Source organism: Carcharodon carcharias, chromosome 17, assembly GCF_017639515.1.
Source record: "Carcharodon carcharias isolate sCarCar2 chromosome 17, sCarCar2.pri, whole genome shotgun sequence".
In the NCBI taxonomy this organism is placed as follows: Eukaryota; Metazoa; Chordata; class Chondrichthyes; order Lamniformes; family Lamnidae; genus Carcharodon; species Carcharodon carcharias.
The window spans coordinates 82412639-82435054 of NC_054483.1; the positions used below are offsets into that span (position 1 = coordinate 82412639).

The 22416-nt window shown below is 45.8% G+C and overlaps 1 protein-coding gene across 3 annotated transcripts in view; it reads right to left on the reverse strand.

Annotated features, from left to right (window-relative positions):
* LOC121290177 (disintegrin and metalloproteinase domain-containing protein 12-like) overlaps positions 1–22416 on the reverse strand; it is a 450435-nt gene that overhangs the window by 81716 nt on the left and 346303 nt on the right. For all 3 annotated transcript variants that reach the window (XM_041210433.1, XM_041210431.1, XM_041210430.1), the window contains exon 11: positions 15757–15905. In XM_041210433.1, the coding sequence (XP_041066367.1) occupies positions 15757–15905 (149 nt within the window). The remainder of the gene's footprint in view (positions 1–15756; positions 15906–22416) is intronic.

Here is a 22416-nt window from a genome sequence, read left to right on the forward strand (position 1 = left end):
CCACCTTGCTCCCACTCTGGCGTTTCTGTCCTCAGCTTCTAGCAGCATTTCAATGAAGCTCAATGTAACTTGAGGGACACGGCGCCTCACCTTTCAATTAGGCCCTTTACAGCCTTCCGGACTCAACACTGAATTAATCAATTTGAGATCATATCCTCTCTTCCCCCCACCACCCACCCCACCCCCCACCCCCCCACCCCCACCGCCATTTTGTTTCCCTTTTCTTTCCTGGTATTAGTTTGTCTCTCTTGTTTTTCTAATTTTTGGACACTTCCGGTTTTAACAAAGTCGGTTGGAGGCCAGGTGACTAACCTGCTCTCCGGAGGCGGGTCCCTAATTTAAATATTTTAATGACGTTATGTGCTTCAGATTTTAGATCTGCATCAGATATCGCACTCGTAGGCTAGGTTTCCTAGGCTGGATCCAATGAGTAAGTGCGTTTCTGGCATTGACTGTGGGCCAGAAGGAGCAGGAGTGCTTTCCCTGGCCCACCAAGCAAACCTGCTAACCTCCTTGTGATCTTGCTCGCCCACCACAATCACTCCAACTCCCTCACCCGCCTTTCTGACTCCCACCCCACCTTTCCTGGACAACGTCCACTCAATGTCCCCTCTGATGCATGATTCTTCCCTCCCTAACTGCTCTCAGGTCCCCAATGCGGTCTGATGCCACAGGCCTTTCTGCCCAACAGCCAGCCAGCCTATCCATCTGGCTGTCTGTGGCTGGGATTCAAAGAAATTTAGATTAGCTCCTGCCGTTAAATTTTCTGGCATTACACCTCCTGCCTGCGCGCCCAACATCTCCCTGTAAACATCAAGGCCAATGTCTTACTACTTTTTGAAGTCTATGGGCGGGATTTTCCAGCCCTGCCTGCCACCAGAATCATCCAGTCCTGCCGAACGTCAGCAAACTTTTGGCTGGCCGCCAAATCTCCCGTCGAATCTCCTGCGGCGTGTCCTTCCATGACAGGGCTGGATAATCCCGGCTTAGGTCCAAACATCATTTAAATATTGCTACACTGTTAAATGCCCACATTATTTCCAAACGTCCATAACAAGCTACTTAGGTTCAATCTGAAACATTGGGCAGAATTTTGCCCTTGGTGGGCGTGTGGGCCCCATTGGCTCGGTGGCAAGCGGACAGTTGACCCCCGCCACCGAAACAGGGCCTGCCGCCATTTTGAGTGGGCGGGCCAATTAAGATCCGCCCAGCAGCCTGCCCGACAGGAAGCGCTATGCGATTCCTGTGCATGAGGGAGGGAATCCCCAGTTGTCAAAGTGCGCTCTTTCACGCATGCAAGCGAAAGAGTGCACTGCTCCCTGAGACAAAGTCCTGTCTCAGGGAGATTAGTGACCGTCCAAAGAACATTAAAAATAGAAAAATTTAAAAAATATTAACGTGTCTCCCTCATGTGACAATATCACACGAGATGGGACATGTTAATAAATATCACATAAAATGTATTAAAGTTTTTAAAAACAGACATGTTTGTGGATGAGGTTTCATGTATTATCAGGAGCCCTCTGGGGCTCCTGGCCTGCTCACCAGCCTTAAGGTGGGCCGGGCAGGTCTTTAATTACTTTAATTACCCTCTCAGTGGCCTTAATTGGCCATTGACAGGTCGGCGGGTGGACAGCTGATTTCGATGTCCGTCCACCTTCCTAAAAATTTAAAGGGACCGGGATGACGTCAGGGATTCCTCCCGACGTCATCCCGCATCATTTTTCCCGTCGGCGAGCAGGCCCCGCCCCTAAATCGCCGACGGAAAAATTCAGGCCATTATTTTCATGAGATACATAAAGAGCAGAACTTTACGTCCCGTGGGCAGGCGTGACCCGATCGGGTGTAAAATAGTGCATGATGATGTCGGGCGAGGGTCCCGATGTTGTTGTGCACTCGCGCGATATTTCAACCGGCGGGCGAGAGTCGGTGGTGCGCCTGCTGACAAGTTAGAGGCCTATTAAGGCCATTAAACCAGCAATTAAGAGCTTTTTCACTGCCCATCCAACCTTAAGGTTGGTGGGTGGGCGAATCGGCCGGGTGGCCTTTGCATTTTTGATGAAACCTCACCCATAGGCGGGATGAGGTTTCCAAAGTTAATTTAAAAAAATGTTTTGACATAATTTTTATTATGTTTGTGTTCATGTGAGTGAGTCCGATGTGGGGACACTTTTTTCCAGATTTTCCACGTCTTTATTTTTGATTTTAAAATGCTTCAGCCCTCTGAGGCAGCTCTCTGCCTTCAGGGAGCTTTCACTGCGCGCTCCCCCGCTGCCTGCGCAGACTTCAGTGCTTGCCCTCCTCCTGCCCCCATCCTGGCAGCACTGAGCCTTTCAACGTGCATTTCATGCTGGCCGGCCATTAACTGGCCAGCCAGTGTGAAATCACGGTCGGGGGCCGATCGTGGGCGGGAGACCCTTTCCCAGCCGCTCCCAGGCCCGCCTGATGACCCAGGAGTCCTGCCCAAAAAGACTTTGTGACTAGGAAAGCATATGTTAATAAAGATCTAATGTCAGTGTGATCTGTGACAGATTTGACACATTTCTGGGTAGACTGACAAAACGAATTAAATTCATAAATGTAACAGTAAAACTTTGAAGTTGTGGCCCAAGCATAAAGTGAACTCTGAGAGCTAATTCATCAAAGCTGACAGCTTGCTAGCTTTATTCTAGAGGGGTCTGTCTCCAGTCCACACTGGGAATTTCACTCAGACAACAATTTTTCCTGGAAGAAATCAGGCAGCCAAGTAAAGTAGCTATAATCATCTCTAACTTATAAGTGGTTGGCTCATTTCCCTTCTTCTGATTCTTATTGTGTTGCAGTTCCCCAATAAAATAAATGACAAAAGAAACACAGCTGAAAGATACAAGTTGTGTGTTTGAATGTGACACTATTCCTGCTGCTGACAATTTAGAAATCTTTGAACACAAAAAAGAGTTAATGCAAAAAAACAATGAGATTGGAGCACGGTTGCGTGTTGGCAAGTAATTACATCTGCATCTGCAGGAAACCTACTGATAAAAAACAAGATAAATTGGCTGTGTTTAAATTTGGTAAACAGAAACATTACATCCCCTGCAGTTGATAAATGGAGAAAACCACTGACATGCCAAATTTTCAAAGCATGTGTGTGTGTTAATGTAATATTCAATGGCCTTGGATTGAAGATGACAGAACAGACCTTTGCACCAGAATGAAAGTTGCAGTTCTACAGATTGCTACTTCCCGTTTGTTCTTTCACATGTCATCTAAGTCTACAGAGACAAGCAATGCTATTTACCCATATTCTCACAGAAATGTGTGATGGATGGGAACACTGTAAAATGCTATTGTTTGGTTATATATATATAAATTTAGCATATTTATTCAAGAAATAATGGCTGTGAAATTAGACAGGGCTGGAAAAAGGACACAGATATTTGCAATGCGTAATTAAATCACACTTCATGCTGCCTGCTTATTTGCATGATAGGTGCATGTAGTCAGTTGTTACGACCAATTTAGGAGGGGTGAGCTCACTCCTCTCTTTGTCCCACTTTGGGTTGGTTATAACAAAGTTTGAATTTTAAAAAAGGTATGATATTGCCAATTCAATCTGTCCTTAACTGTGAATAGTTTGGTGTAAGGATTAAGTCAGCCAGGTTCCATGAGTTGCCAAGTAAGGAGTTAGCTTTATTACTAAAACTCACTTAGGTGAAGATACTGAAATCATTAACAAAAAGATTTGAAAAGTACAAATATGTCCAACTTCCTACTAATGCAAAAACACACTCAACTTCTTCAGGCATGCACAAAAAAAAATAAACTTTACAGAGTATTAGATGTTAAAACTTGGCCAAGTTAAAAAAAAATTATTTGCAATTGTCCAAATGCTTGTTCATAACTAGAGAGCCACTTTCCATGTTGGCTGCTAGTACTCTGGTTTCTCACTGAAGCAGTCTCTCTGCAGTCATGGCTGATTGATTCTCTTTTTTCTTGAAGATAGTGATGTTGAATTGGAATTCTCTTTTAAGAACTCGGTTTGCAGCAATGAGGTCTTCAGGTGGGTTAACAAACCACAAACAGAACTCAGCTTTGTTGAGGGAGGTTTCAGAGAGAGGGAAAAAAAGGCTGTTGCCACTACCATCGCTATGGCAGTCTCCTGTCTGTTAGTTCAAATCCAGTATATTTCACACCCAAGAGCTGGGTCACGTGACCTCCCTCTGGTTTCATTCTGGGCCTTATCTTAGCTGCTGTCTCTGAGAGCTCCATGGACTCTGCCTCCATAAAATAGCTTGCAGTCCTCACAAATGCAATTTAGTAGGCTGGTGTCCTTTGTTTAGCACAAAAGGTTCTTTTCAAAAAGTTCAATGTCTATGTCCAGTAGGTGACATTACAAATTAATATTCTATATAGTGTATCTTTGTAACACATAGCTAAACATGCTGCTGTGTGGCTACATGCCTCAGCAGAGGGCCCAAGATTTTGCGATATTAGCACCACTTAAAGCTTATCTGCACTACTATAGCCAGCCTACAAACTTCTTAAAGGTGCATTCTAGCTGGAGCAGGTGCTGTAACTCATTGCAGAAGAGAGAGTGAGGAAGCAAAAGCATGGTGCTAAAGGGAAAAGAACATGTTTCCAAGGCTCCTTGAAGCTTCACTGGATGCCTTGATGGAGGAGGTGGACAGGAGGAGAGAGATCCTCTAGTCACAGTAGTCGGGGGAGGGGCAGGGGGGGCCCGGTGGTCAGGCCCTCCAGACAAACTTCACAAAGCTGATAACTGTGGCGGTCAATGCCAGGAGTCTAGCCCCAAGGATCAGGATACACTGCTGTAAGAAGTTTAATGACCTTACAAGAATGGTCATCTTCAAATGCCAAATCCCATCGATGCAACACTAGCATCACACACTGCTCAATGCATCACATGCCTATCACACACCCGCCAACAATCTCTAGCAATCACAATTCATACACAACATTTATAGCTTCACCTCAGCCTCACACTTGAAGCACTGCTGTAAGTCTCACACCCACATTTTATAGCTTACACACACTGCCAGCTATTCAATCATGACAGCCACATCACCCAAACACCACACTCCTTAACATACTTCACTCTATCTTACAGGACAAGGTAGTGCATAACATAGCTCCATGTCCTTAATGTCTTGGATGGTGCTCGCCATTATTGGAGTGATCATGACTGAGACTGCAGCCAGTATCAGAACTACTGATAGTGACAATATGCTTAAACCTTCTCACCTCCCACAAATGTTTCTGAGTTACAAGCTACAGATAGTGTAAGCATGCATATCTTGCTTTCCCCACCTCCCCTCACCAAAATCCTACCCTTGTGGCAGGCGGGAAGAGCGAGAGAGTTTCTTGGTTAACCAGAACCATGTGGTAGCGGCAGCGCAACAGCTTCCCGGAGTTAAAAGTTTCCATGTGCAAGCTCTAGTCACAGGCTCCTTGGCAAGCATCCTTCCACTTTGAGGGAGTGCTCTAGAAAGAGAGATGCCTAAGTCTGCAACATGGTCTGGCAGTGGCGGTGGAGAAGGAAGTGAAAGAGCAGGAAGATAGTGATGATAAAGAAATATTGTCACTCAGGCTCATAGCCGCCAGCTCAGATACTGACACTGTGGGTACTTCAGAGTTCTCAGTCAGGAGTCTGTGACCCATTAGAGGTCTGTGAGTAGATTTGAACGTGTCTCCCACAAGTTCTCAGGTCCCTCTATGGCCTAACCCTCCCCACCTCTATAATCTCTTCCAGTTTTACAACCATCTGAAATATCAGCACCTCTAATTCTGGCCTCTTTAATGTCCTTGATTTTAATCGCTCCATCACTGGTGGCCATGCCTTCAGCTCCTAAGACCCTAAACTTTAGAATTCCATCCCTAAAATTTCTGCCTTTCTTCCTCTCCTTTGTTCTTTAAGATGTTTCTTAAATCTTTGATCAAACTTTTGGTCATCTGCCCTGATGCCTATTTACATGGCTCGGTGTCAAATTTTGCTTTAGATTGCCTTTGTGAAGTGCCTTGGAATACTTTACTATGTTAAAGGAGCTATATAAATTCAAGCTGTTGTTGTTCCTGCTCACAAATCTCATGCTCCAGACATGCTTAAAATATTAAAACAGCAATGTTTAGTAAAGCAGGTTTTAGCATAGAATCTGCAACATCCTAGTCCTTTGGACAGCATAATTTGAGATTAAAATGTTGAAACAAGCTCAAATGTTAACACTTGGGACAGTTTACTTCTGAAAAGTAATAGAGACCCATGGGCACATATTACAGCAGAAAGCCTCCTGGGTATAACTGATATTTCTACTTGTATTTCACCAAGTCATGCACTGCTGGCAAAACCACACAAGTCTTGTCACAAGCAATATATCAGAGAGAAGTTAAGCATGATGTTCCTCTTACTGCTTATTTTCTTCATAAGCACAGTTTCAAACTCAGCATGAGTGTTTCCAACAAAAAGCAAGGTCGATCTTTATTCATGAAATGTTTACTGGGAAAACAGTAATGTGCAGTAATCCAAGTTTTCCTCTACTGACTAAGCCATTTTATAATGAACTGCAGTGTGGTGACAAAAGAAAATTATAGGTTACGTGGTTGGTCCCATTAGGAAGACAGCACATAATTAATTCCATTTGGCAATTTCAAGTCTGTGACATGGCCATGCTGAGCCATAATCTTTGAACATTAGTCTGGTATAGTAATCTAAGTTTTAATGATAAAATAATATCAACAATACTGGCAGCTGTTGTCTGGAATGTGTCTGTTGTGAGTTGGTGATAATATGTACAAGCCACCAACATACTAAAACTTCATCGTGGTTGTACTTTCCATTCAATCCAATGACTTAAAAGTCGATTTTATCTATTAATGCCAACTTCCAACTTTTTTCCTGATAATTTCTTATTCAGTTGTAAAGGTGAGACGTATCAATGCTGTGAATGAAACAATCAGGTATAGACTAGAGTAGATGCAAAATAAAGTCAACTCTTCTCTGTTAATGGGAAAAGGATTGTTCTGGTCACCATGGGGCTAATTTTAACCCGACTCACTGAGGGGACATGGGTGGGTTTGTGTCAACCACCCATTTTAAGCCCAACAAAATCAGACAGGGTATAAAACAGATGGTTGACCTTTCCATTTCCCGCCCGGCGAGTTAGGTTAAAATTATCTTTAATGTGTAGCAAGACTGTAAATGTGTCAAAGATTTCCATGATGAAAATGATTAGCATTTCTAAAGAAATTGCAGGTGCCTTGTGCAATCCACCCCAAATTCATACTCACAGAAGAGGCCATATTCAATACACCCCCAACATGGACTCCACTCCACTTAGTTAACCTTTTGAAATCATTCCCCATAAATGTACTAAACTCCCAATCCTAAACACACTTAAATACAGTGGTGAGGTACACTGCATATTGTTACATTTTGTGGTACAAAGCAGTCTTTCGTCTTCTTCCAATAAATTTACTACTGAGCTTCACTTGATGGGCTTCACTTGAACTGTGCTGGGACCAGTGTTTTGGCAAATCAAATTACTTGGGCTGTAGAGAGGGCTTTAAACTAAATTTGGGGCGGGGGGTGGGGAGTGGTTCTGGAGAGGGGATACACAGGCTTACAAGGCAAAAGGATATGGCAACATTGCAGGACAGCTATTTAGGTAATGATACCCAGAGTGTGACAGGAAGGGATAGAGCGTACAAACATTAAAAATAGCAGCAAATAGGGTCAAAGGGGGGAAAAATGGTCAAAAGGCAAAATTAATGGTTCTTTACTTAAATGCACATAGTACTTAGAACAAAATAAATGAATTAACGGCACAAATACAGGTTAATGGGTATCTTATAGCCATTATGGAGACATAGTTACAAGGAGATCAAAGCTGGGAACTAAATATTCAGGGGTATGTGAGTTTTCGGAAGGACAGGCAGGAAGGAAAGAGTGATGGGGTAGCAATAAATTATCTTGGATTGGAAGATGTAGGATCTACATGGGTGGAGGTCAGAAATAACAAGGGGAAGAAGACACTAGTGGAAGTAGTCTATAGGCCCCCTAAACAGTAGCTATACTGTAGGACAGAGAATAAATCAGGAGATAATGAGGGTATGTAAAATAGGCAGTATATTAATCATGGGTGACTTTAATCTTCATGTAGATAGGGAAAATCAAATTGGCAGAGCAAGAATTCATAGAATGTATTTGGGACAGTTTCCTAAAACAATATGTTGTGGATCCAACCAGGGATTGGGCTATTTTGGATCTGGAAATATGTAATAAAGCAAGTTTAATAACTGATCTCAGAGTAAAAGATCCCCTAGGAAACAATGATAACAACATGGTAGAATTTAGCATTCAGTTTGAGAGTGAGAAACTTGAGTCGGAAATAACAGAGCTAAACTTAAATAAGGGTAATTACAAAGGAATGAGGGCAGAGTTGGCTGCAGTGGATTGGGAAAGGAGCTTAACAGAAAAGGCAGTTGATGAACAATGCAGACGTTTAAGGAAATAGTTCATGACTCACAACAAAAGGATATCCCAATGAGGAAGAAAGATTCTAGGAAGGGGATAAACCAACCATGGTTAACCAAGGAAGTTAAGGATAGTATCAAAATGATAGAAAAAACATACAATATGGCAAAGATTAGTGGTAAACCAGAGGACTGGGAAAGTTTTAAAAATCAACAAAAGATGACCAAAAAAATAAAGAGGGAGAAAATAAATTTTGAGGGTAAACTAGCAAGTAATATAAAAATTGACAGTTAGAGCTTCTTTAAATATATAAACAGGAAGAGAGATGCCAAAGTGAACATAGGCCCATTAGAGAACAAGGCTGGGGAAATAATAATGGGGAACCAGGCAGAGGAGTTAAATAAATACTTTACATCAATCTTCACGTTGGAAGACACTAGTAGCATTCCAAAACTACTAAATAATGAAGGGGCAAAAGGTGGGGTGGAGGGGGAGGAAATAAATATAATAACTATCATTAGAGAAAAAGAACTAGGGAAACTAATGGGGCTAAAGGCCGATAAGTCCCCTGGACCTGATGTGTTGCATCCCAGGATGTTAAAGGAAGTACCTACAGAGATAATGGATGCACTGGTAGTAATCTTCCATGAATCTTTAGATTCTGGAAAAGTTCCAAAGGATTGGAAAACTGCCAATGTAACACCCTTATTCAAAAAGGGAGGGAGACAAAAAACAGGTAACATTAGGCCTGTTGGCTTAACATCCATTATTGGGAAAATGTTAGAATCTATTATAAAGGATGTAATAGCAAAGCATTTAGACATGCATAATATAATCAAGCAGAGTTAGCATGGCTTCATGAAGTGGAAATCAGGCCTGACAAATTTATTAGCATTCTTTGAGGAAGTAACAGGCAGGATAGATAAAGGGGAACCAGTAGGTACTATATATTTGGATTTCCAAAAGGTGTTTGATAAGGTGCCGCATATAAGGCTACTTAATAGATAAGAACCCATGGTGTTGGCGGTAGTATATTAGCTTGGATAGAGAATTGGCTAACTGATAGAAGACAGAGGCCAGGATTTTCCAGCCCTGTTGCGGGCGGGTCCCGCTGTGGACGAGGTGGCGTCCCACCAGAGATCCACTGACTTGCGGTGGAACCAGAAGATTGCAGCGACAGGCATGTGCAGAAAATCCCGCTGAGAGAGTTTGGATAAGGGGAGCATTTTCAGGGTGGCTACCTGCAACTAGTGGAATACCACAGGGATCAGTGAGGCCACAATTAATTATATATTAATGAATTGGATGAGGGAAGTGAATGTACTATCGCCAAGTTTGTGGATGACACAAAATAGGTGGGTGGGCAAGTGGTGAGGATGACACGAGGAGTTTACAGAGGGATATGGACAGGTTAAGTGAGTGGGCAAAAACTTGGTAGATGGAACATAATGTGGGAAAATGTGAGGTTATATACTTTGGCAGGAAGAACAGAAGAGCTGAATATTATTTGAATGGAGAAAGACTGCAGAAAGCTGTAGCACAGAGTGGTTTGGGGTTTTCATGCATGAATCCCAAAAAGCTAGCATACAAGTTCAGCAGGTAATAGAGAAGGCAAATGGAATGTTACCCTTTATTTCAAAGGGAATGAAGTATAAAAATAGGGAAGTCTTGCCAAAACTACACAAGGCACTAGGTAGACCATACCTAGAAATATTGTGAGCAGTTTTGGTCCCTTATCTAAGGAAGGATATACTGACATTGGAGGCAGAGAAGGTTCACTAGGTTGATCTCCGGTATGGAGAGATTTTCTGATGAGGAGAGGTTGAGTAGGTTGGGTCTGTATACATTGGAGTTTAGAAGAATGAGAGGTGACCTTATTGAAACATATAAGGTTCTTAAGGGGCTTGACAGGGTAGATGCTGAGAGGTTGTTTCCCCTTGTGGGAGAGTCTAGGATCAGAGGACATAATCTCAGAGTAAGGGGTCGCCCATTTAAAACAGAGATGAGGAGGAATTTCTTCTCTCAGAGGGTAGTAAATCTGTGGAATTCTTTACCACAGAGGGCTGTGGAGGCTGGGGCGCTGAGTATATTCAAGGCTGAGGTAGACAGATTTTTAATCAGTAAGGGAATCAAGGGTTATGGGCAGGAAAGTGGCGTTGAGGATTATCAGATCAGTCATGTTCTCACTGAATGGCAGAGCAGACTCGAAGGACCGAATGGTCTACTTCTGCTCCCACGTCTTATGGTCTTATAGCTGTGACATCAATGGGAGATGACAATGAAGGTCAGAGTCTTTGCAGGAGGCGAAAGACAAAGACAGACGGATTCATCCTGGTTTGCTTTTGTCCATTATTTAGCAACTGTTTGCAGAACAGTTATGGCACACCTAGATCCAGTGCCATAAGCGCTTCAACAATTTGTTGCGCTCTGGAAGGGTGAGTACCATGTTGGTGTTGGGCATTTAACCTAGCAGGTAGCCTTAGCCTTTGAGGCCACCCCCCACCACTCCTCAAGTCTTTCTGTCGTGACTGCATTCTGTTGGCCATTTCTCGTATGCTGGATGGGCAAGCAGATAGTAAGCATGCTTACATCAGCCTCAATGGTTCATGAGGAGATGGGTTCTCCCCTGCACCATGTGTTGTTCTTAGTCGCACATGACTGGGGGCAACCTGCAGGAGATGCAGCTAGGCGCATACTCAGAACTCCAACACATGTCCCATTCAAGATGATGAGATTGTGGAAGGGGAGCCTCAAGGTCTCGTAGCCAAGAGCCATCTGCTGTCCTTGGTGCCACATCTAGTTGCGCCTCCTTGCCATGGGAGCTAAGACCGTGTGTTTCTTAAAGTGATGGATGCAGAATGTATCCAAGGTGGCTGTTGGGGGGGAGGGGGCAGTTAGGAACAGTCGTACTATATTTTTGCGACCGGTCACCAGTAGCATGCAAAGGAGGCACTGGAGGCCTGAGATGGGCCACTGTGGTTGGGATGTGGCGTGCATGTGCAGAGCACATGTGCGATTAGCCCCAGTGAATGGTCTTCTCTTCTTTCAGGAGAAAAATGCTCACAATGCCTCTGAGGGTTTGCGGACTGGAGGTGGCCAGGCCCGGTTGCTGATTTTATCCATTTTGAGCAGGAAGCACTGGAGCTTGAGAGGCGCCATGTGCCCAGGTCCACAGGTGTCAACGAGGCTGGGGTAGAGTGGCCAGGTATTTGAGGTCCACAGTGACATCTGCTCTGTCTTCCCACGATCCAAAACACTGATGATTGTTGGAATCATTATTGTTGCAACATTGCTCATTCACAGACTGATAGAGTCAGGGGTGTGGGTCAGAGACAAAGGTCCCTCGGCCCTTCGAAGATGCGCTTGTCAAGCACCTTCCAAAGTCGCCTTATCCCATTTCTGATCACTACCCCAATGGCCTTGTATGCCATGGCATCGCAACTGCACATCCAAATACCTGTTACATGTTAGGAGGGTTTCTGCATCCACCACCCTTTCAGGCAGTGCGTCCCACATTACTGTGTGCAAAAGTTCCTCATCACCTCACCTGTCAACTTCATAACCCTTACCTTAAATCAATGCCACCAGGTTACTCATCCCTCCACCAAGGGCAAAAGTTCCTCTCTGTCGACCCTATCTATGCCCCTCATAATGTTATAAAGCTCAATAATGTCACCCCTCAATCTCCTCTGCTCCAGAGCAAATATCCCCAGTCTATGCTATGTGTCCTCATAACTCCAACTCTCCAGCCCAGCATGCACCCTGGTCAGCGACCTCTGCACTTGCTCCACTCCAATCACATCCCTCCCGTGAAGCGCTGATCACAACTGCAAGCAGAACTATAGCTGTGGCCTCGGCAGCATTTTCTGCACTTGCAACATGGCCTCCCTGTTCCTATATTCTATTCCTCGGCTAATAAAGGCAAGTCTGGCATTTACCTTCTTAAACGCCTTATGTACCTGTCCCGCTACCTTAATGGGCCTGTCGACATGCCCAGCAAGGTACCTCTGATCCTCCTTACTTTCCACGGTCCTACCATTCCTCATGTATTCCCGTAACTTGTTTCTCCTGCCCGAGTGCATCACCTCACGCTTATCCACATAACATTCCATTTGGCATTCATTAGGCCATCTGACCAGCCTGTCTGTACCTGCCTATAATGTTTGGGCCTCCTCCTGACTATTTGCCACCCCACCAATATTCATCTCCATAGGTTCTGGAAGGTTGAGCACATAATGAGCCTGGGGGAAAGGGATGAAGTGTGTCACTGTGTGCACCCTAACTGATCCACTGTCCTTGTTGTTATTTTCAGCATCATCAGAAGCTGATGACCAGGCTCGATTGCAGGTGCCCCCTCTCACACCTGAGGGCCCTCAACTGTCATCTGTGTCCCACCATTTCTGCGAGGCAGGCACCAGTGCAGATAATAGCAAATCAGTGGGCATTGCAACATCGGCTAATGTCCTGGGACACAGAGGAGAGGGCACTTCACAATCGCTGGAGGAGATGGCAGAGACAGAGAGTGCCAATGGTGCCAGCAGTCAGAGGACTGCAGGGGACCAGGCACATGCTGAGTCGGTGCATGATGATGTGCCTCTGGGGTTGTCTATGATGCAGCAGCTGCAGGAAATGCGGCCGGGTGTGCGGGAGCATCTGGGAGTGTTGCATGAGACTATGCTTCACTTGGTGTCAGTGATGCCATGAGCCTCATGTCAAAGCGTCATGCTTCCTCCATGGAGAGAGTGGCGACTCTCGTGGAGAGGGGCTTCCAGGAGAACAAGCAGCTTCTCCTGGGGTTATGCTCGGACCTGCAAGCCCTCACTGCCAGTGTGGGAGATGGTGTGGGCTTCAAGCTTCCCAGCTCATTGCCCATCCATCCACGGTGAGCAGGGAGGTCCGGGGCAACCTCACTTCAGCGGAGCAGCTGCCTGTCGTATTTGCGGGCTCCTCTCACAGCGCTCCGGACGAGGACAACAGTTGCTCCACCCCTCTCCCAGTGACCGCTTCATCAGGTCAGGTTGCGACGTCTGGGGAGATGCCAGCTGTGGAACTGGTAGATCCCTCCCAGGTATGGCCAGCACAGGCTCCACGGGCCAGAGGACGGCTGCCTAGGTCATCGAGGACAAGAGGACAGCAGAGTCAGCAGGCTGTCTCCGATACCACAATGAACGATGGGGTGGCACCAAGACGTAGCACCCGTAAACGTAAGCATAAGGAACCTTAGGCACTCCATGGGTTTCTCACTGGTGCTTTTGTGTTGGCCCAAGATTAGGGAAATATTATTTCTTGCTGTTGTAAAAACGTTTTGCTTTCATTTTGTTGGACCATATGTTGGATAAAATTAAATCCAGATGTGTTACCATGGCTGAGGGTGGCTCCTTTATGCTGCATTTGTATGTTTTACATACATGTCATGACTTTTTGAGTGGACATTGAGGTTTATGGCCAAAACCCATATTTGCAGCTGATGAAGTGGCAGGTGTAGCACTTAAGTGCCGAGTATGGAAGCGCCAGGCCAGGCTGGTCTTCCTGATCCATATGTGTGGAGTTAGCTGAAGGTTCATTGGATTAAAGTCTCCCGTGTGTCCCTGCCTCCTTGGTGTAGTTCTGGGTCAGTGTTCAGCCCCTCATCATCGCCCTGTGCTTCCTCATCCTCCGAATCACTGCTGGACTCACCGTGTTCATCTCCAGCCACTGCGTCCCCCCTTTCCAGGGCAAGATTGTGCAAAGCACAGTATGCTACCACTATCACAGAGACATGATCCAGGGGGTACTGGAGTGTGCCCCTGAGCGGTCCAGGCATCAGAAGCCCTTCTTGAGAAGGCCGATGGCTCTCTCCACCACAGCCCTTGTGGAGCTTGGTTCCTATTGTACCACTGCTCAGCTTCTGTTCTTGGATAGCGGAGAGGTGTCATCACCCAGTAGCCAACCATCCAGCCGAGCCGGAGCACTTAAGAGCTCCGGCACCTGGGAGCGTCTGAAGACGTAGGCGTTGTGGGAGCTGCCTGGGTACCTTGCACAGATTTGTAGAATCTGCATCCTGTGGTCACACACTATCTGCATGTTCATGAAGTGGAAGCCCTTCCTGTTGACGAAGGCACCAGACTCACCTGGTGTGCAGTCTATAGCACCCTGGACGCGGGGGAAGCCAGCAATGGCCGCAAAGTCTCTGGCTCGCTGTGTCTGACTTGCCTGGTCCCAACGGAAGTGGATGAAGGTCAATGCCCGTCTGAATAGAGCATCTGTGACTTGCTTGACGCAAGTGTGGACAACTGATTGGGAGACACCGCAAAAATCACCAACCGAGCCCTGGACGGAGCCAGAAGCATAGAAGTTGAGGGCAGTTGTGACCTTCAGAACTGCTGGCATGGAGTATCCGCCAACACAGTTAGGAGAGATCTCAGGGCCAATCATCTGACAGATGTAGTTGGCTGTCTCCCTTGACAGTCAGAGCCTCCTTCGGCACTGCACCTCAGTCATATTGAGGTAGCTGCTTCACCCCCTGTGTACCCTGGCAGCAAGATAGTGGCGTCTTCTGCGGTCCCTTCCACCTTGGACTACCTCTTGGCCCAGCACCCCTTGTGCCTGCGCCTGGCCTCCCAAAGGTGGCTCCCCTGGAGGCTGATTGTGCTCTCCTGGCCTCCTCCTTATTCTAGCCCTCCCTTCCTCAGAGGAGCTGCCTCCAGTGGACATGTCAAAACCCTTACCCAGGCTAAAGGGAAAGCTGCAGGCTCGATAAAGATTCCTGACTGAAGAGTGCTGACCTGAAGGTTAAAAGTACAGAGAAAGCTGCTGGAATTCGTTCTGAACTGCTACAGATCACACAGGCAAGTTTAAAAAACTTCCTGCAATAAATACTCACAGACCAGATTGACAACCCCACTGAGCCCTCTTATCCCGCTTGTGGTTGAGTTTTATTAAAAAATCGTTTACCCGCCTGCCTGTTGCACCCATGAGCCGAGCCGAAGATCGCACGGGCGCCTGAAAATTGGCGTTGATTGCCGATTTAAGGGCCTTAACTAGCCCGTTAATTAATGGCGGGCGTGAGTCGAACTTCATCCTGATGGTGCGCGGTTATGTCGGGACGCTCGCACAATGTCACCACATATCATTTTACACACTGACATGCAGGGCCCGTCCCCCCACACATCACCCAGAAAATTCTGCCTTTGTAGTCTTATTTATTTTTCTTCAGCTTTGGAACATTTCCTTGGATGACTTCCAAGCTTCAATGGCAAAGGCGGACAATCACATTCATTATGCTACTTCACAGTAATCCTGCTTACCCTGTAGATGGTGTCATGATGCAGCCTCCTTTCTCAGGTGATGCCTTGCAGGTGCAGCCACGCTCAGGAGTATCATGGTTCATGCCAAAGTTGTGGCCCAACTCATGGGCCATTGTTACCGCTGCTCCAAGAGGATTGTCTGAATGATCCTGGTAAAATTAGAGAATAACATTTGTACAAATTTCAAAGTTTGTACTTCAGAAATAATATAATGTCATCTCAAAAAGTCCAAAAATCAAATAAAATGATAACAAGAGATTACATTTCATTTACAGTATAAATCAGTAAATGAATACCTGAATATCTTTCTACTGAGAGTCTTCAGTTCGACTGAGCATCTACATTCATTTTCCATTGTCATGGCAACATAGGAACAGGGGCAGGCCATTCAGCACCTTGAGCCTGTTCCACTATTCAATGCAATCTTGACTGATCTGTATCCAAACCCTATCTACCCTTTTTAGCTCCACATCCCTTAATGCTCTTGGCTAACAAAATCTATCAATCCCAGACATAAAACTATTAATCCAGCATTTACTGCCTTTTGTGGGAGAGAGTTCCATACTTCTTTCACACCAGCAAAGAAAGGATCTCTTTATCTATGCTATCAATTCCTTCCAAAACCCTAAAAATCTTTCTCAAATCTATATTCCACAGAATACGAGTCTTGTTTATGTAATCTCTCCTCATAATATAACCCTGGAGCCCCGGTAGCATTATAGTGAATCTGCACTGCACTCCTTACAAGGACAATATATCCTTTTTATGGTGCAGTGTCCAGATGTGGCTTAACTAGGGCTTTGTACGGCTGTAACAAAACTTCCTATCCTTTATATTTTAGCTCTCTAGTTATAGAAGCTACAGTTTAGTGATCAAAGTGTTCATGGACCCCTAAACCTCTTTGGACCGCCACTGTTCCTAGTTTTTCACCATTTAAATAATACTTAGATCAACTCCTTCTGTTGTAAGATGTGATGTATAATTTAGCAGGTCTCATGAAGAGCTTCTGGGTCATGTATAGTTTAAGTGTAACTATATACATAGGGAAAAATCCCCCCCCACCCCCATTAGGGGGGAAGTGCAGGAGCGGGAGAGGGCAGGCGCGCCTCCGATCGGCGCCCCCAATCGGGGGTGTGCCGCCATTTTACATGGGCGGGCCAATTAAGGCCCGCCCAGCATGACGTCCACCAGGAAGTGCTGTGCAATCCTTGTGCAGGCGGCAGGGGATTCCCTCAGCTGGGAGTGCGCTCTTTTGCGCGTGTGCACGAAAGAGTGCACTCATCTCCCTGAGGCTAAGCGCTGCCTCAGGGAGATCACCTCGGAATTAAGACAAATGTTTAAAAAATTTTCCTGACATGTCCCCTCATGTGACACTATCACATGAGTTGGGACATGTTCATCACTTTAACTCAAACCTTTATTAAATACTTAAAAACCCTCATGAAACCTCATCTTGCCCGTGGATGAGGTTTCATGCTTTTTCTTAAGCCTGCGAGGGCTCCTGGCTTGCCCGCCAACCCTAAGGTTGGACAGACAGCCCTGTCAATTACCTAAATTGGTTTATTAATGGCCTCAATAGGCCTTTGACAGGTTGGTGGGCGCACAGCTGACTCGGCTGCATGCCCGCTGACCTGAAAATGGAAATGATGTAGGGTGACGTTGGGAGTTTCACCCGACTTCATCCCGCGTCATTTTATGCGTCGGCGAGCTGGCCCTGCCCCCACTCGCCGACCGGAAGATCCTCTCCATATATACAGTATCAGGTCTAAATTAGGAGCTGTTTCCATGCTTACGTCTACACACGTCTCTGTCCAGTGCAAGACTGCCCTCTAGACTCGGGTTATGCATTCCTTTACATCACACTATGGGTGGTACTGTACCCAATCCCACATTAACCCTTTCTATGCCAGATCCTTATACTACGCCTTCTTGGACAATATTGCCTCACACTTACTACTTTCAATGAAATACATCTGCCACAGTTTAACCCACTCACTTAATCTATCATTGTTCCATTTGTAATTTTATGTTCCTATTTATTTACTATGTCACCAATGCTTGTGTCTTGAACAAGTGTGGATATATGGCTCCCTGACGTGTTATCTAAATCATTAACAAATAAAATGAATAATTGAGGCCTCAACACAGAACCGTGTGGAATACCATTGGTCAGTTGCTTCCAATTTGCATACAAAGTCATTGGGCAGAATTTAGCCCTTGGCTGGTGTGTGGGCCCCATTGCCTCGGTGGCGAGCAGCCGCTATGCGCTTCCTGTTCCGGTGGTCGGGGGGGGGGGGAAATTCCCAACCGTCAAAGTGTGCTCTTTCGCGCTTGTGCGCAAAAGAGCACCCTGCTCCCTGAGGCAAAGTCCTGTCTCAGGGAGTTTAGTGAAAGCTAAGTAAAATCAAAAAATAGAGACATTTTAAAATGATTAGCATGTTCCCCTCATGTGACAATGTCACACGAGATGGACATGTTGATAACAAACTCATAAAATTCATTAAATTTTTACAAAACGGCTTCATCCCACCAGTGGATGAAGTTTCATTAATAATCTACAGGCCACTGGGGAGCCTGGCTTGCCCGCCAGCCTTAAGGTTGTGTTTTTCAGTGTGAGGTTTTACTTGGAGCTGGTGTACTTAGTCACCGCCTTTGTCCCTTCTGACACAGCGTGCTCGGCCAGTTCCCCGGGCAGCAGCAGTTTGTTGTAAGGGGCCAGGTGGGAAGCCTCGCCCGCGACGCGCTCAAAAATATCGTTCAAGAATGAGTTCATGATGCTCCTAGCCTAGGAGAAGATGCCAGTGTCGGGGTGAACTTGCTTCATCACTTTTTAGATGTAGATGGAGTAACTCTCCTTCCTGGACCTTCGGCGCTTCTTGCCGCCCTTTGCTACCAGTTTCTTTAGGACTTTCTTGGCTCCCTTCTTGGGAGCTGGTTTCTTCTCATCCGGGCAGAGCATTTAACTATCTTAATGAGCCTGACAGGTTGGCCGGCAGACAGCTGATTTCGCTGTCTGCCCGCCTTCCTGAAGATTTAAATGGACCGGGATGACATTGGGGATTCGTCCCGACGTCATCCTGCATCATTTTCCCCTCAACGAGCGGACTCCGCCCCCAAATCGCTGAGGGGAAAATCTTGGCCATTATCTTTACTCTATGTCTTCTGTTGCCTAGCCAATCTCCTAACCAGGTCAATAATTTGACCTTAATTTCCTGAGCTGTAACTTTATCTAATAGTCTTGTATCTGGAATCTTATTAAATGACCTCTGGAAGTCCACAAAATCTACATTCAAAAATATTTCCTTGTCCACTACCTTAGTTCTCTCTCTTTCAGGTACCATGCCCCAAGAGGGCATTGGTGACCACAGACCTCATGTTAATCTTGCTCTGGAAGCATGGATCATCTTTGTTGGTGGTACGTTCATCCAGTTTACAAGGCTCTTTAGAAAGATTATTCTTTGTCTACCTCGACCTATTTACCATTCATCTTTCCCATCAGCATCAGGCTTTCCAAATCATGATTTCTTATTATGTGCCCAAGGAATCTCAATTGTCTCTTCCTGATGTGGTTAGCAGAGTTCGTTTTATCTCAGGTTTTACTATCATCTCTTCATTGATTGTGTGACTCATCCAAGATATCTTCATTATTTGCCTCAGAAACCACAAGTCCGCAGCCTCAAATCTTCTTTGCATTGTCTCACTGATCGTCCAATACTCGTTTCCATATATCAAAATTGGTGTGATGGAGCACTCCAGGATTCTCAGCTTGTTACTTTCTACTTTAGCCATTTTCTATTTTATAATTCCTAAAGGTTACTACTTTAATTACTTTCTTTAAAAAATCAATTAGGTTTGTTAGACGTGACTTATCCTTTACACATCCATGTTGGCTTTCCTTAATTAGCTCATATTTCTTTAAGTGCTCCTTTGCTCTGCACCTAATTATAAATTCTAATAGTTTCCTCACAACAGATATTAGATTAAAGGTCTATAATTTCCTGTTTGCTCTGCCTCACCTTGCTAAAACAACAAAGTTAAGCTTGCAATTTTCCAGTCTATAATTGAGAGCAGTTTGGAAAAATATGGCTAAAGCACATGCAACTTGTTCATCTACTTCATTCAAAATCCTAGGCTGGAAACCATCAGAGTCCTGTCAGAGGGTGCAGGCTGCTCCAAGCATTACCGAGCTGAATGCAGATGCGAAGCTTTAGAGGCTGTCAATGAAGAGGATAATGCTGGGACAGCAGCAAAAAAATGTGTGATGTGCTGGCAGATTTTCCCGTCACACTATTCACACTTGGAGGGAGATTGGAGGAGTCCACCTCGAGGAGTACCATGATGTGTCAGGCCCTCATGATGATGTCTTTGGCCATTGAAAGAGTAACTACCTGAATAGAGCATCAGAGTCAAACAATATGTGCTGGCCTCCATGAAAGGCTTGCACACTAAGAATGGTATCTTAAACAGGATTGATGAAAACCCTGCATTTGCCCCTCAGCATCCCAATGATTTGCAGCAATATGCTCTCCAGCTCATTGCTAGCAGAGAAGCACAGGTGGACTATGAGAAGTTGGAGAAAGGGGACATAGAAGTGGGTACTCTGATCAAAACACTTCCACCTCTCACTTATTGCCCCTTCCTCAGCCAGTGCCCACATGCTGCCCTCTGTCCTGAGGGTGAAATCTGACCTGAACAGATGCAGGTGAGGCAGTCTGAGTCCAAAACTCAGAGGATGTTAGCCAAGAGCATCTCAGCATTCAGAGCAGGAGAAAAAGTAGCTTGTCTACCACCTTTGCTGAAACTAGGGTTTGTACCACTTTCCCATATTTTCCATTTTTACCTGCTGCCTAGCAAGTGACCTTCCCACTTATGATGAAAGATACAATGAAGCTTAAAGTTGAGCAATGGGTTTCTGTGACAGGGAATGTTTTGCTGATTGTAGGACTGCTTTGTACTGGGGGTTGGAGAGCCAAGTGGATTTAGAATGTGGTTACCAGGTGGGGCACTGGTTGAATCTAAATAAACTGTTCCAGAATTAGGCCATCCCAGACAGCAATGTGTACAACTGCTGATGCCCTGGTCACATTGACCCAGATCTTCCAGTCTCTGGATCATCGGAGACCAGACATACCCACCGCAAGATGTGCTTTGGGACCCTGCAGAAGTGTCGATGCAATGACTCCTTGAGAATTGTCTGGGAAGTTTGAAATTCTCATGGGCACCTCCGAAAAGGTCTCTGACTCTGAGAAAGAGTCAAAGGGTGGAATCTTCCCAGATTTGCACTAAGTGCAGTAGTGGTCGAGCAAAATGATGCTTTACCCGCCAGCTGTAATGGTGGGTTTTCATGCTATTTTGTCCCAAACCTGCTGCATTCCTGGGAAACATGCCATTTCTCATTTGCCAACCATGCTATCACCTCACCGCTTCATCGTGGAGTGCGTCATATTTAAAGCGCAGTCGTGCACACATCTCAGGGCTTCTGGTCCATGACTACTGCATGGAAGATGTCCACGAAAGGCAAAAAGACTGCAGCCCCAAGGTTTAATGGCATGTTGCTGGGATGCCATTTGGATGCCGTGGAGGCCCGCCGTGATGTCCCCTACCCCTGCTCTGGCTGCAGGACCGGCAGCGGCATCAGCAATCCAGCATGGCAGGAGGTGGCATTGGTGGTCAGTGCCAATGCTGCACAGAAGAGGTTGGCCATCCAATGTAGAAAGAGGAATGACCTCACCCGTGTCACCAGGAGATGGCAACCATCTCATCACTCTAAACTCACACACTCAAGCCCATCAACATTCGCTGACATCTCACTCACTGCCAGCTCAAGGACATCACCACTCATTCTCACTCACATACCCTCACATCTCCATCTGGCCTCATCTCCTCTAGAGACTGCCTCCTCAGCCCTCACCATCTTGAGATCACTTGCACAGATCAACATGTGTCCCCCACACACAGTCTGGGTTACCCTCCTTCCCCAGTACAGCTCTCATCCTGAAGCCTCTTCCCTTGCCTCAGGCTACTTCTCCCCCTTCCTGTAGCAAGACCTTGCCCTGCAACCTCAGAAAAGCCACCCACATAAGGTTAATCTGGTAGGTAGTTACCTACCCATGAGCCCCTTAAAAGTGATGTGGTGCTGTCTGTGAAGACTGGCGCTGATGACAGCAAGTGCTGACCGAAGCAAGGTAGGCAAACAAACCTTGAAGTCCTGAGTGAAGTGCAGCCTGCCAGGTGCCCGTCACTTATGTGCTGTTGTGAAATATGTCGGTGTGTTTTCCCGCTATGGTCGAACGATCCAGCGGCTGGCGGGGGGGAGGGGTTGAGGCCGGCGGGCTGGCCTTATAATGATATGCTGATGTATTACAATGAGGTTCCCGACATCCAATGGTGGGAAACACAGCCCGCCATTGGCAGATTGAGCGCATGATTGCAAACTGGTTTCACACCATCATGAAAATGATCACGCCATATTGTCTACTCATGCCACTGAACATGCCCAATACCGGCGGACACGGAAAATCCCGGCCAGAGTGTTCACTCTGTTGATACTTACTTACCTGAATAATTAACCAGGAAATGTAAGACAGAAAATCCTAGTCTTACTCCTTGGTATCTATACAATTGACACCGTGACTCCCCACTCGAACCCCCAGCTACCCC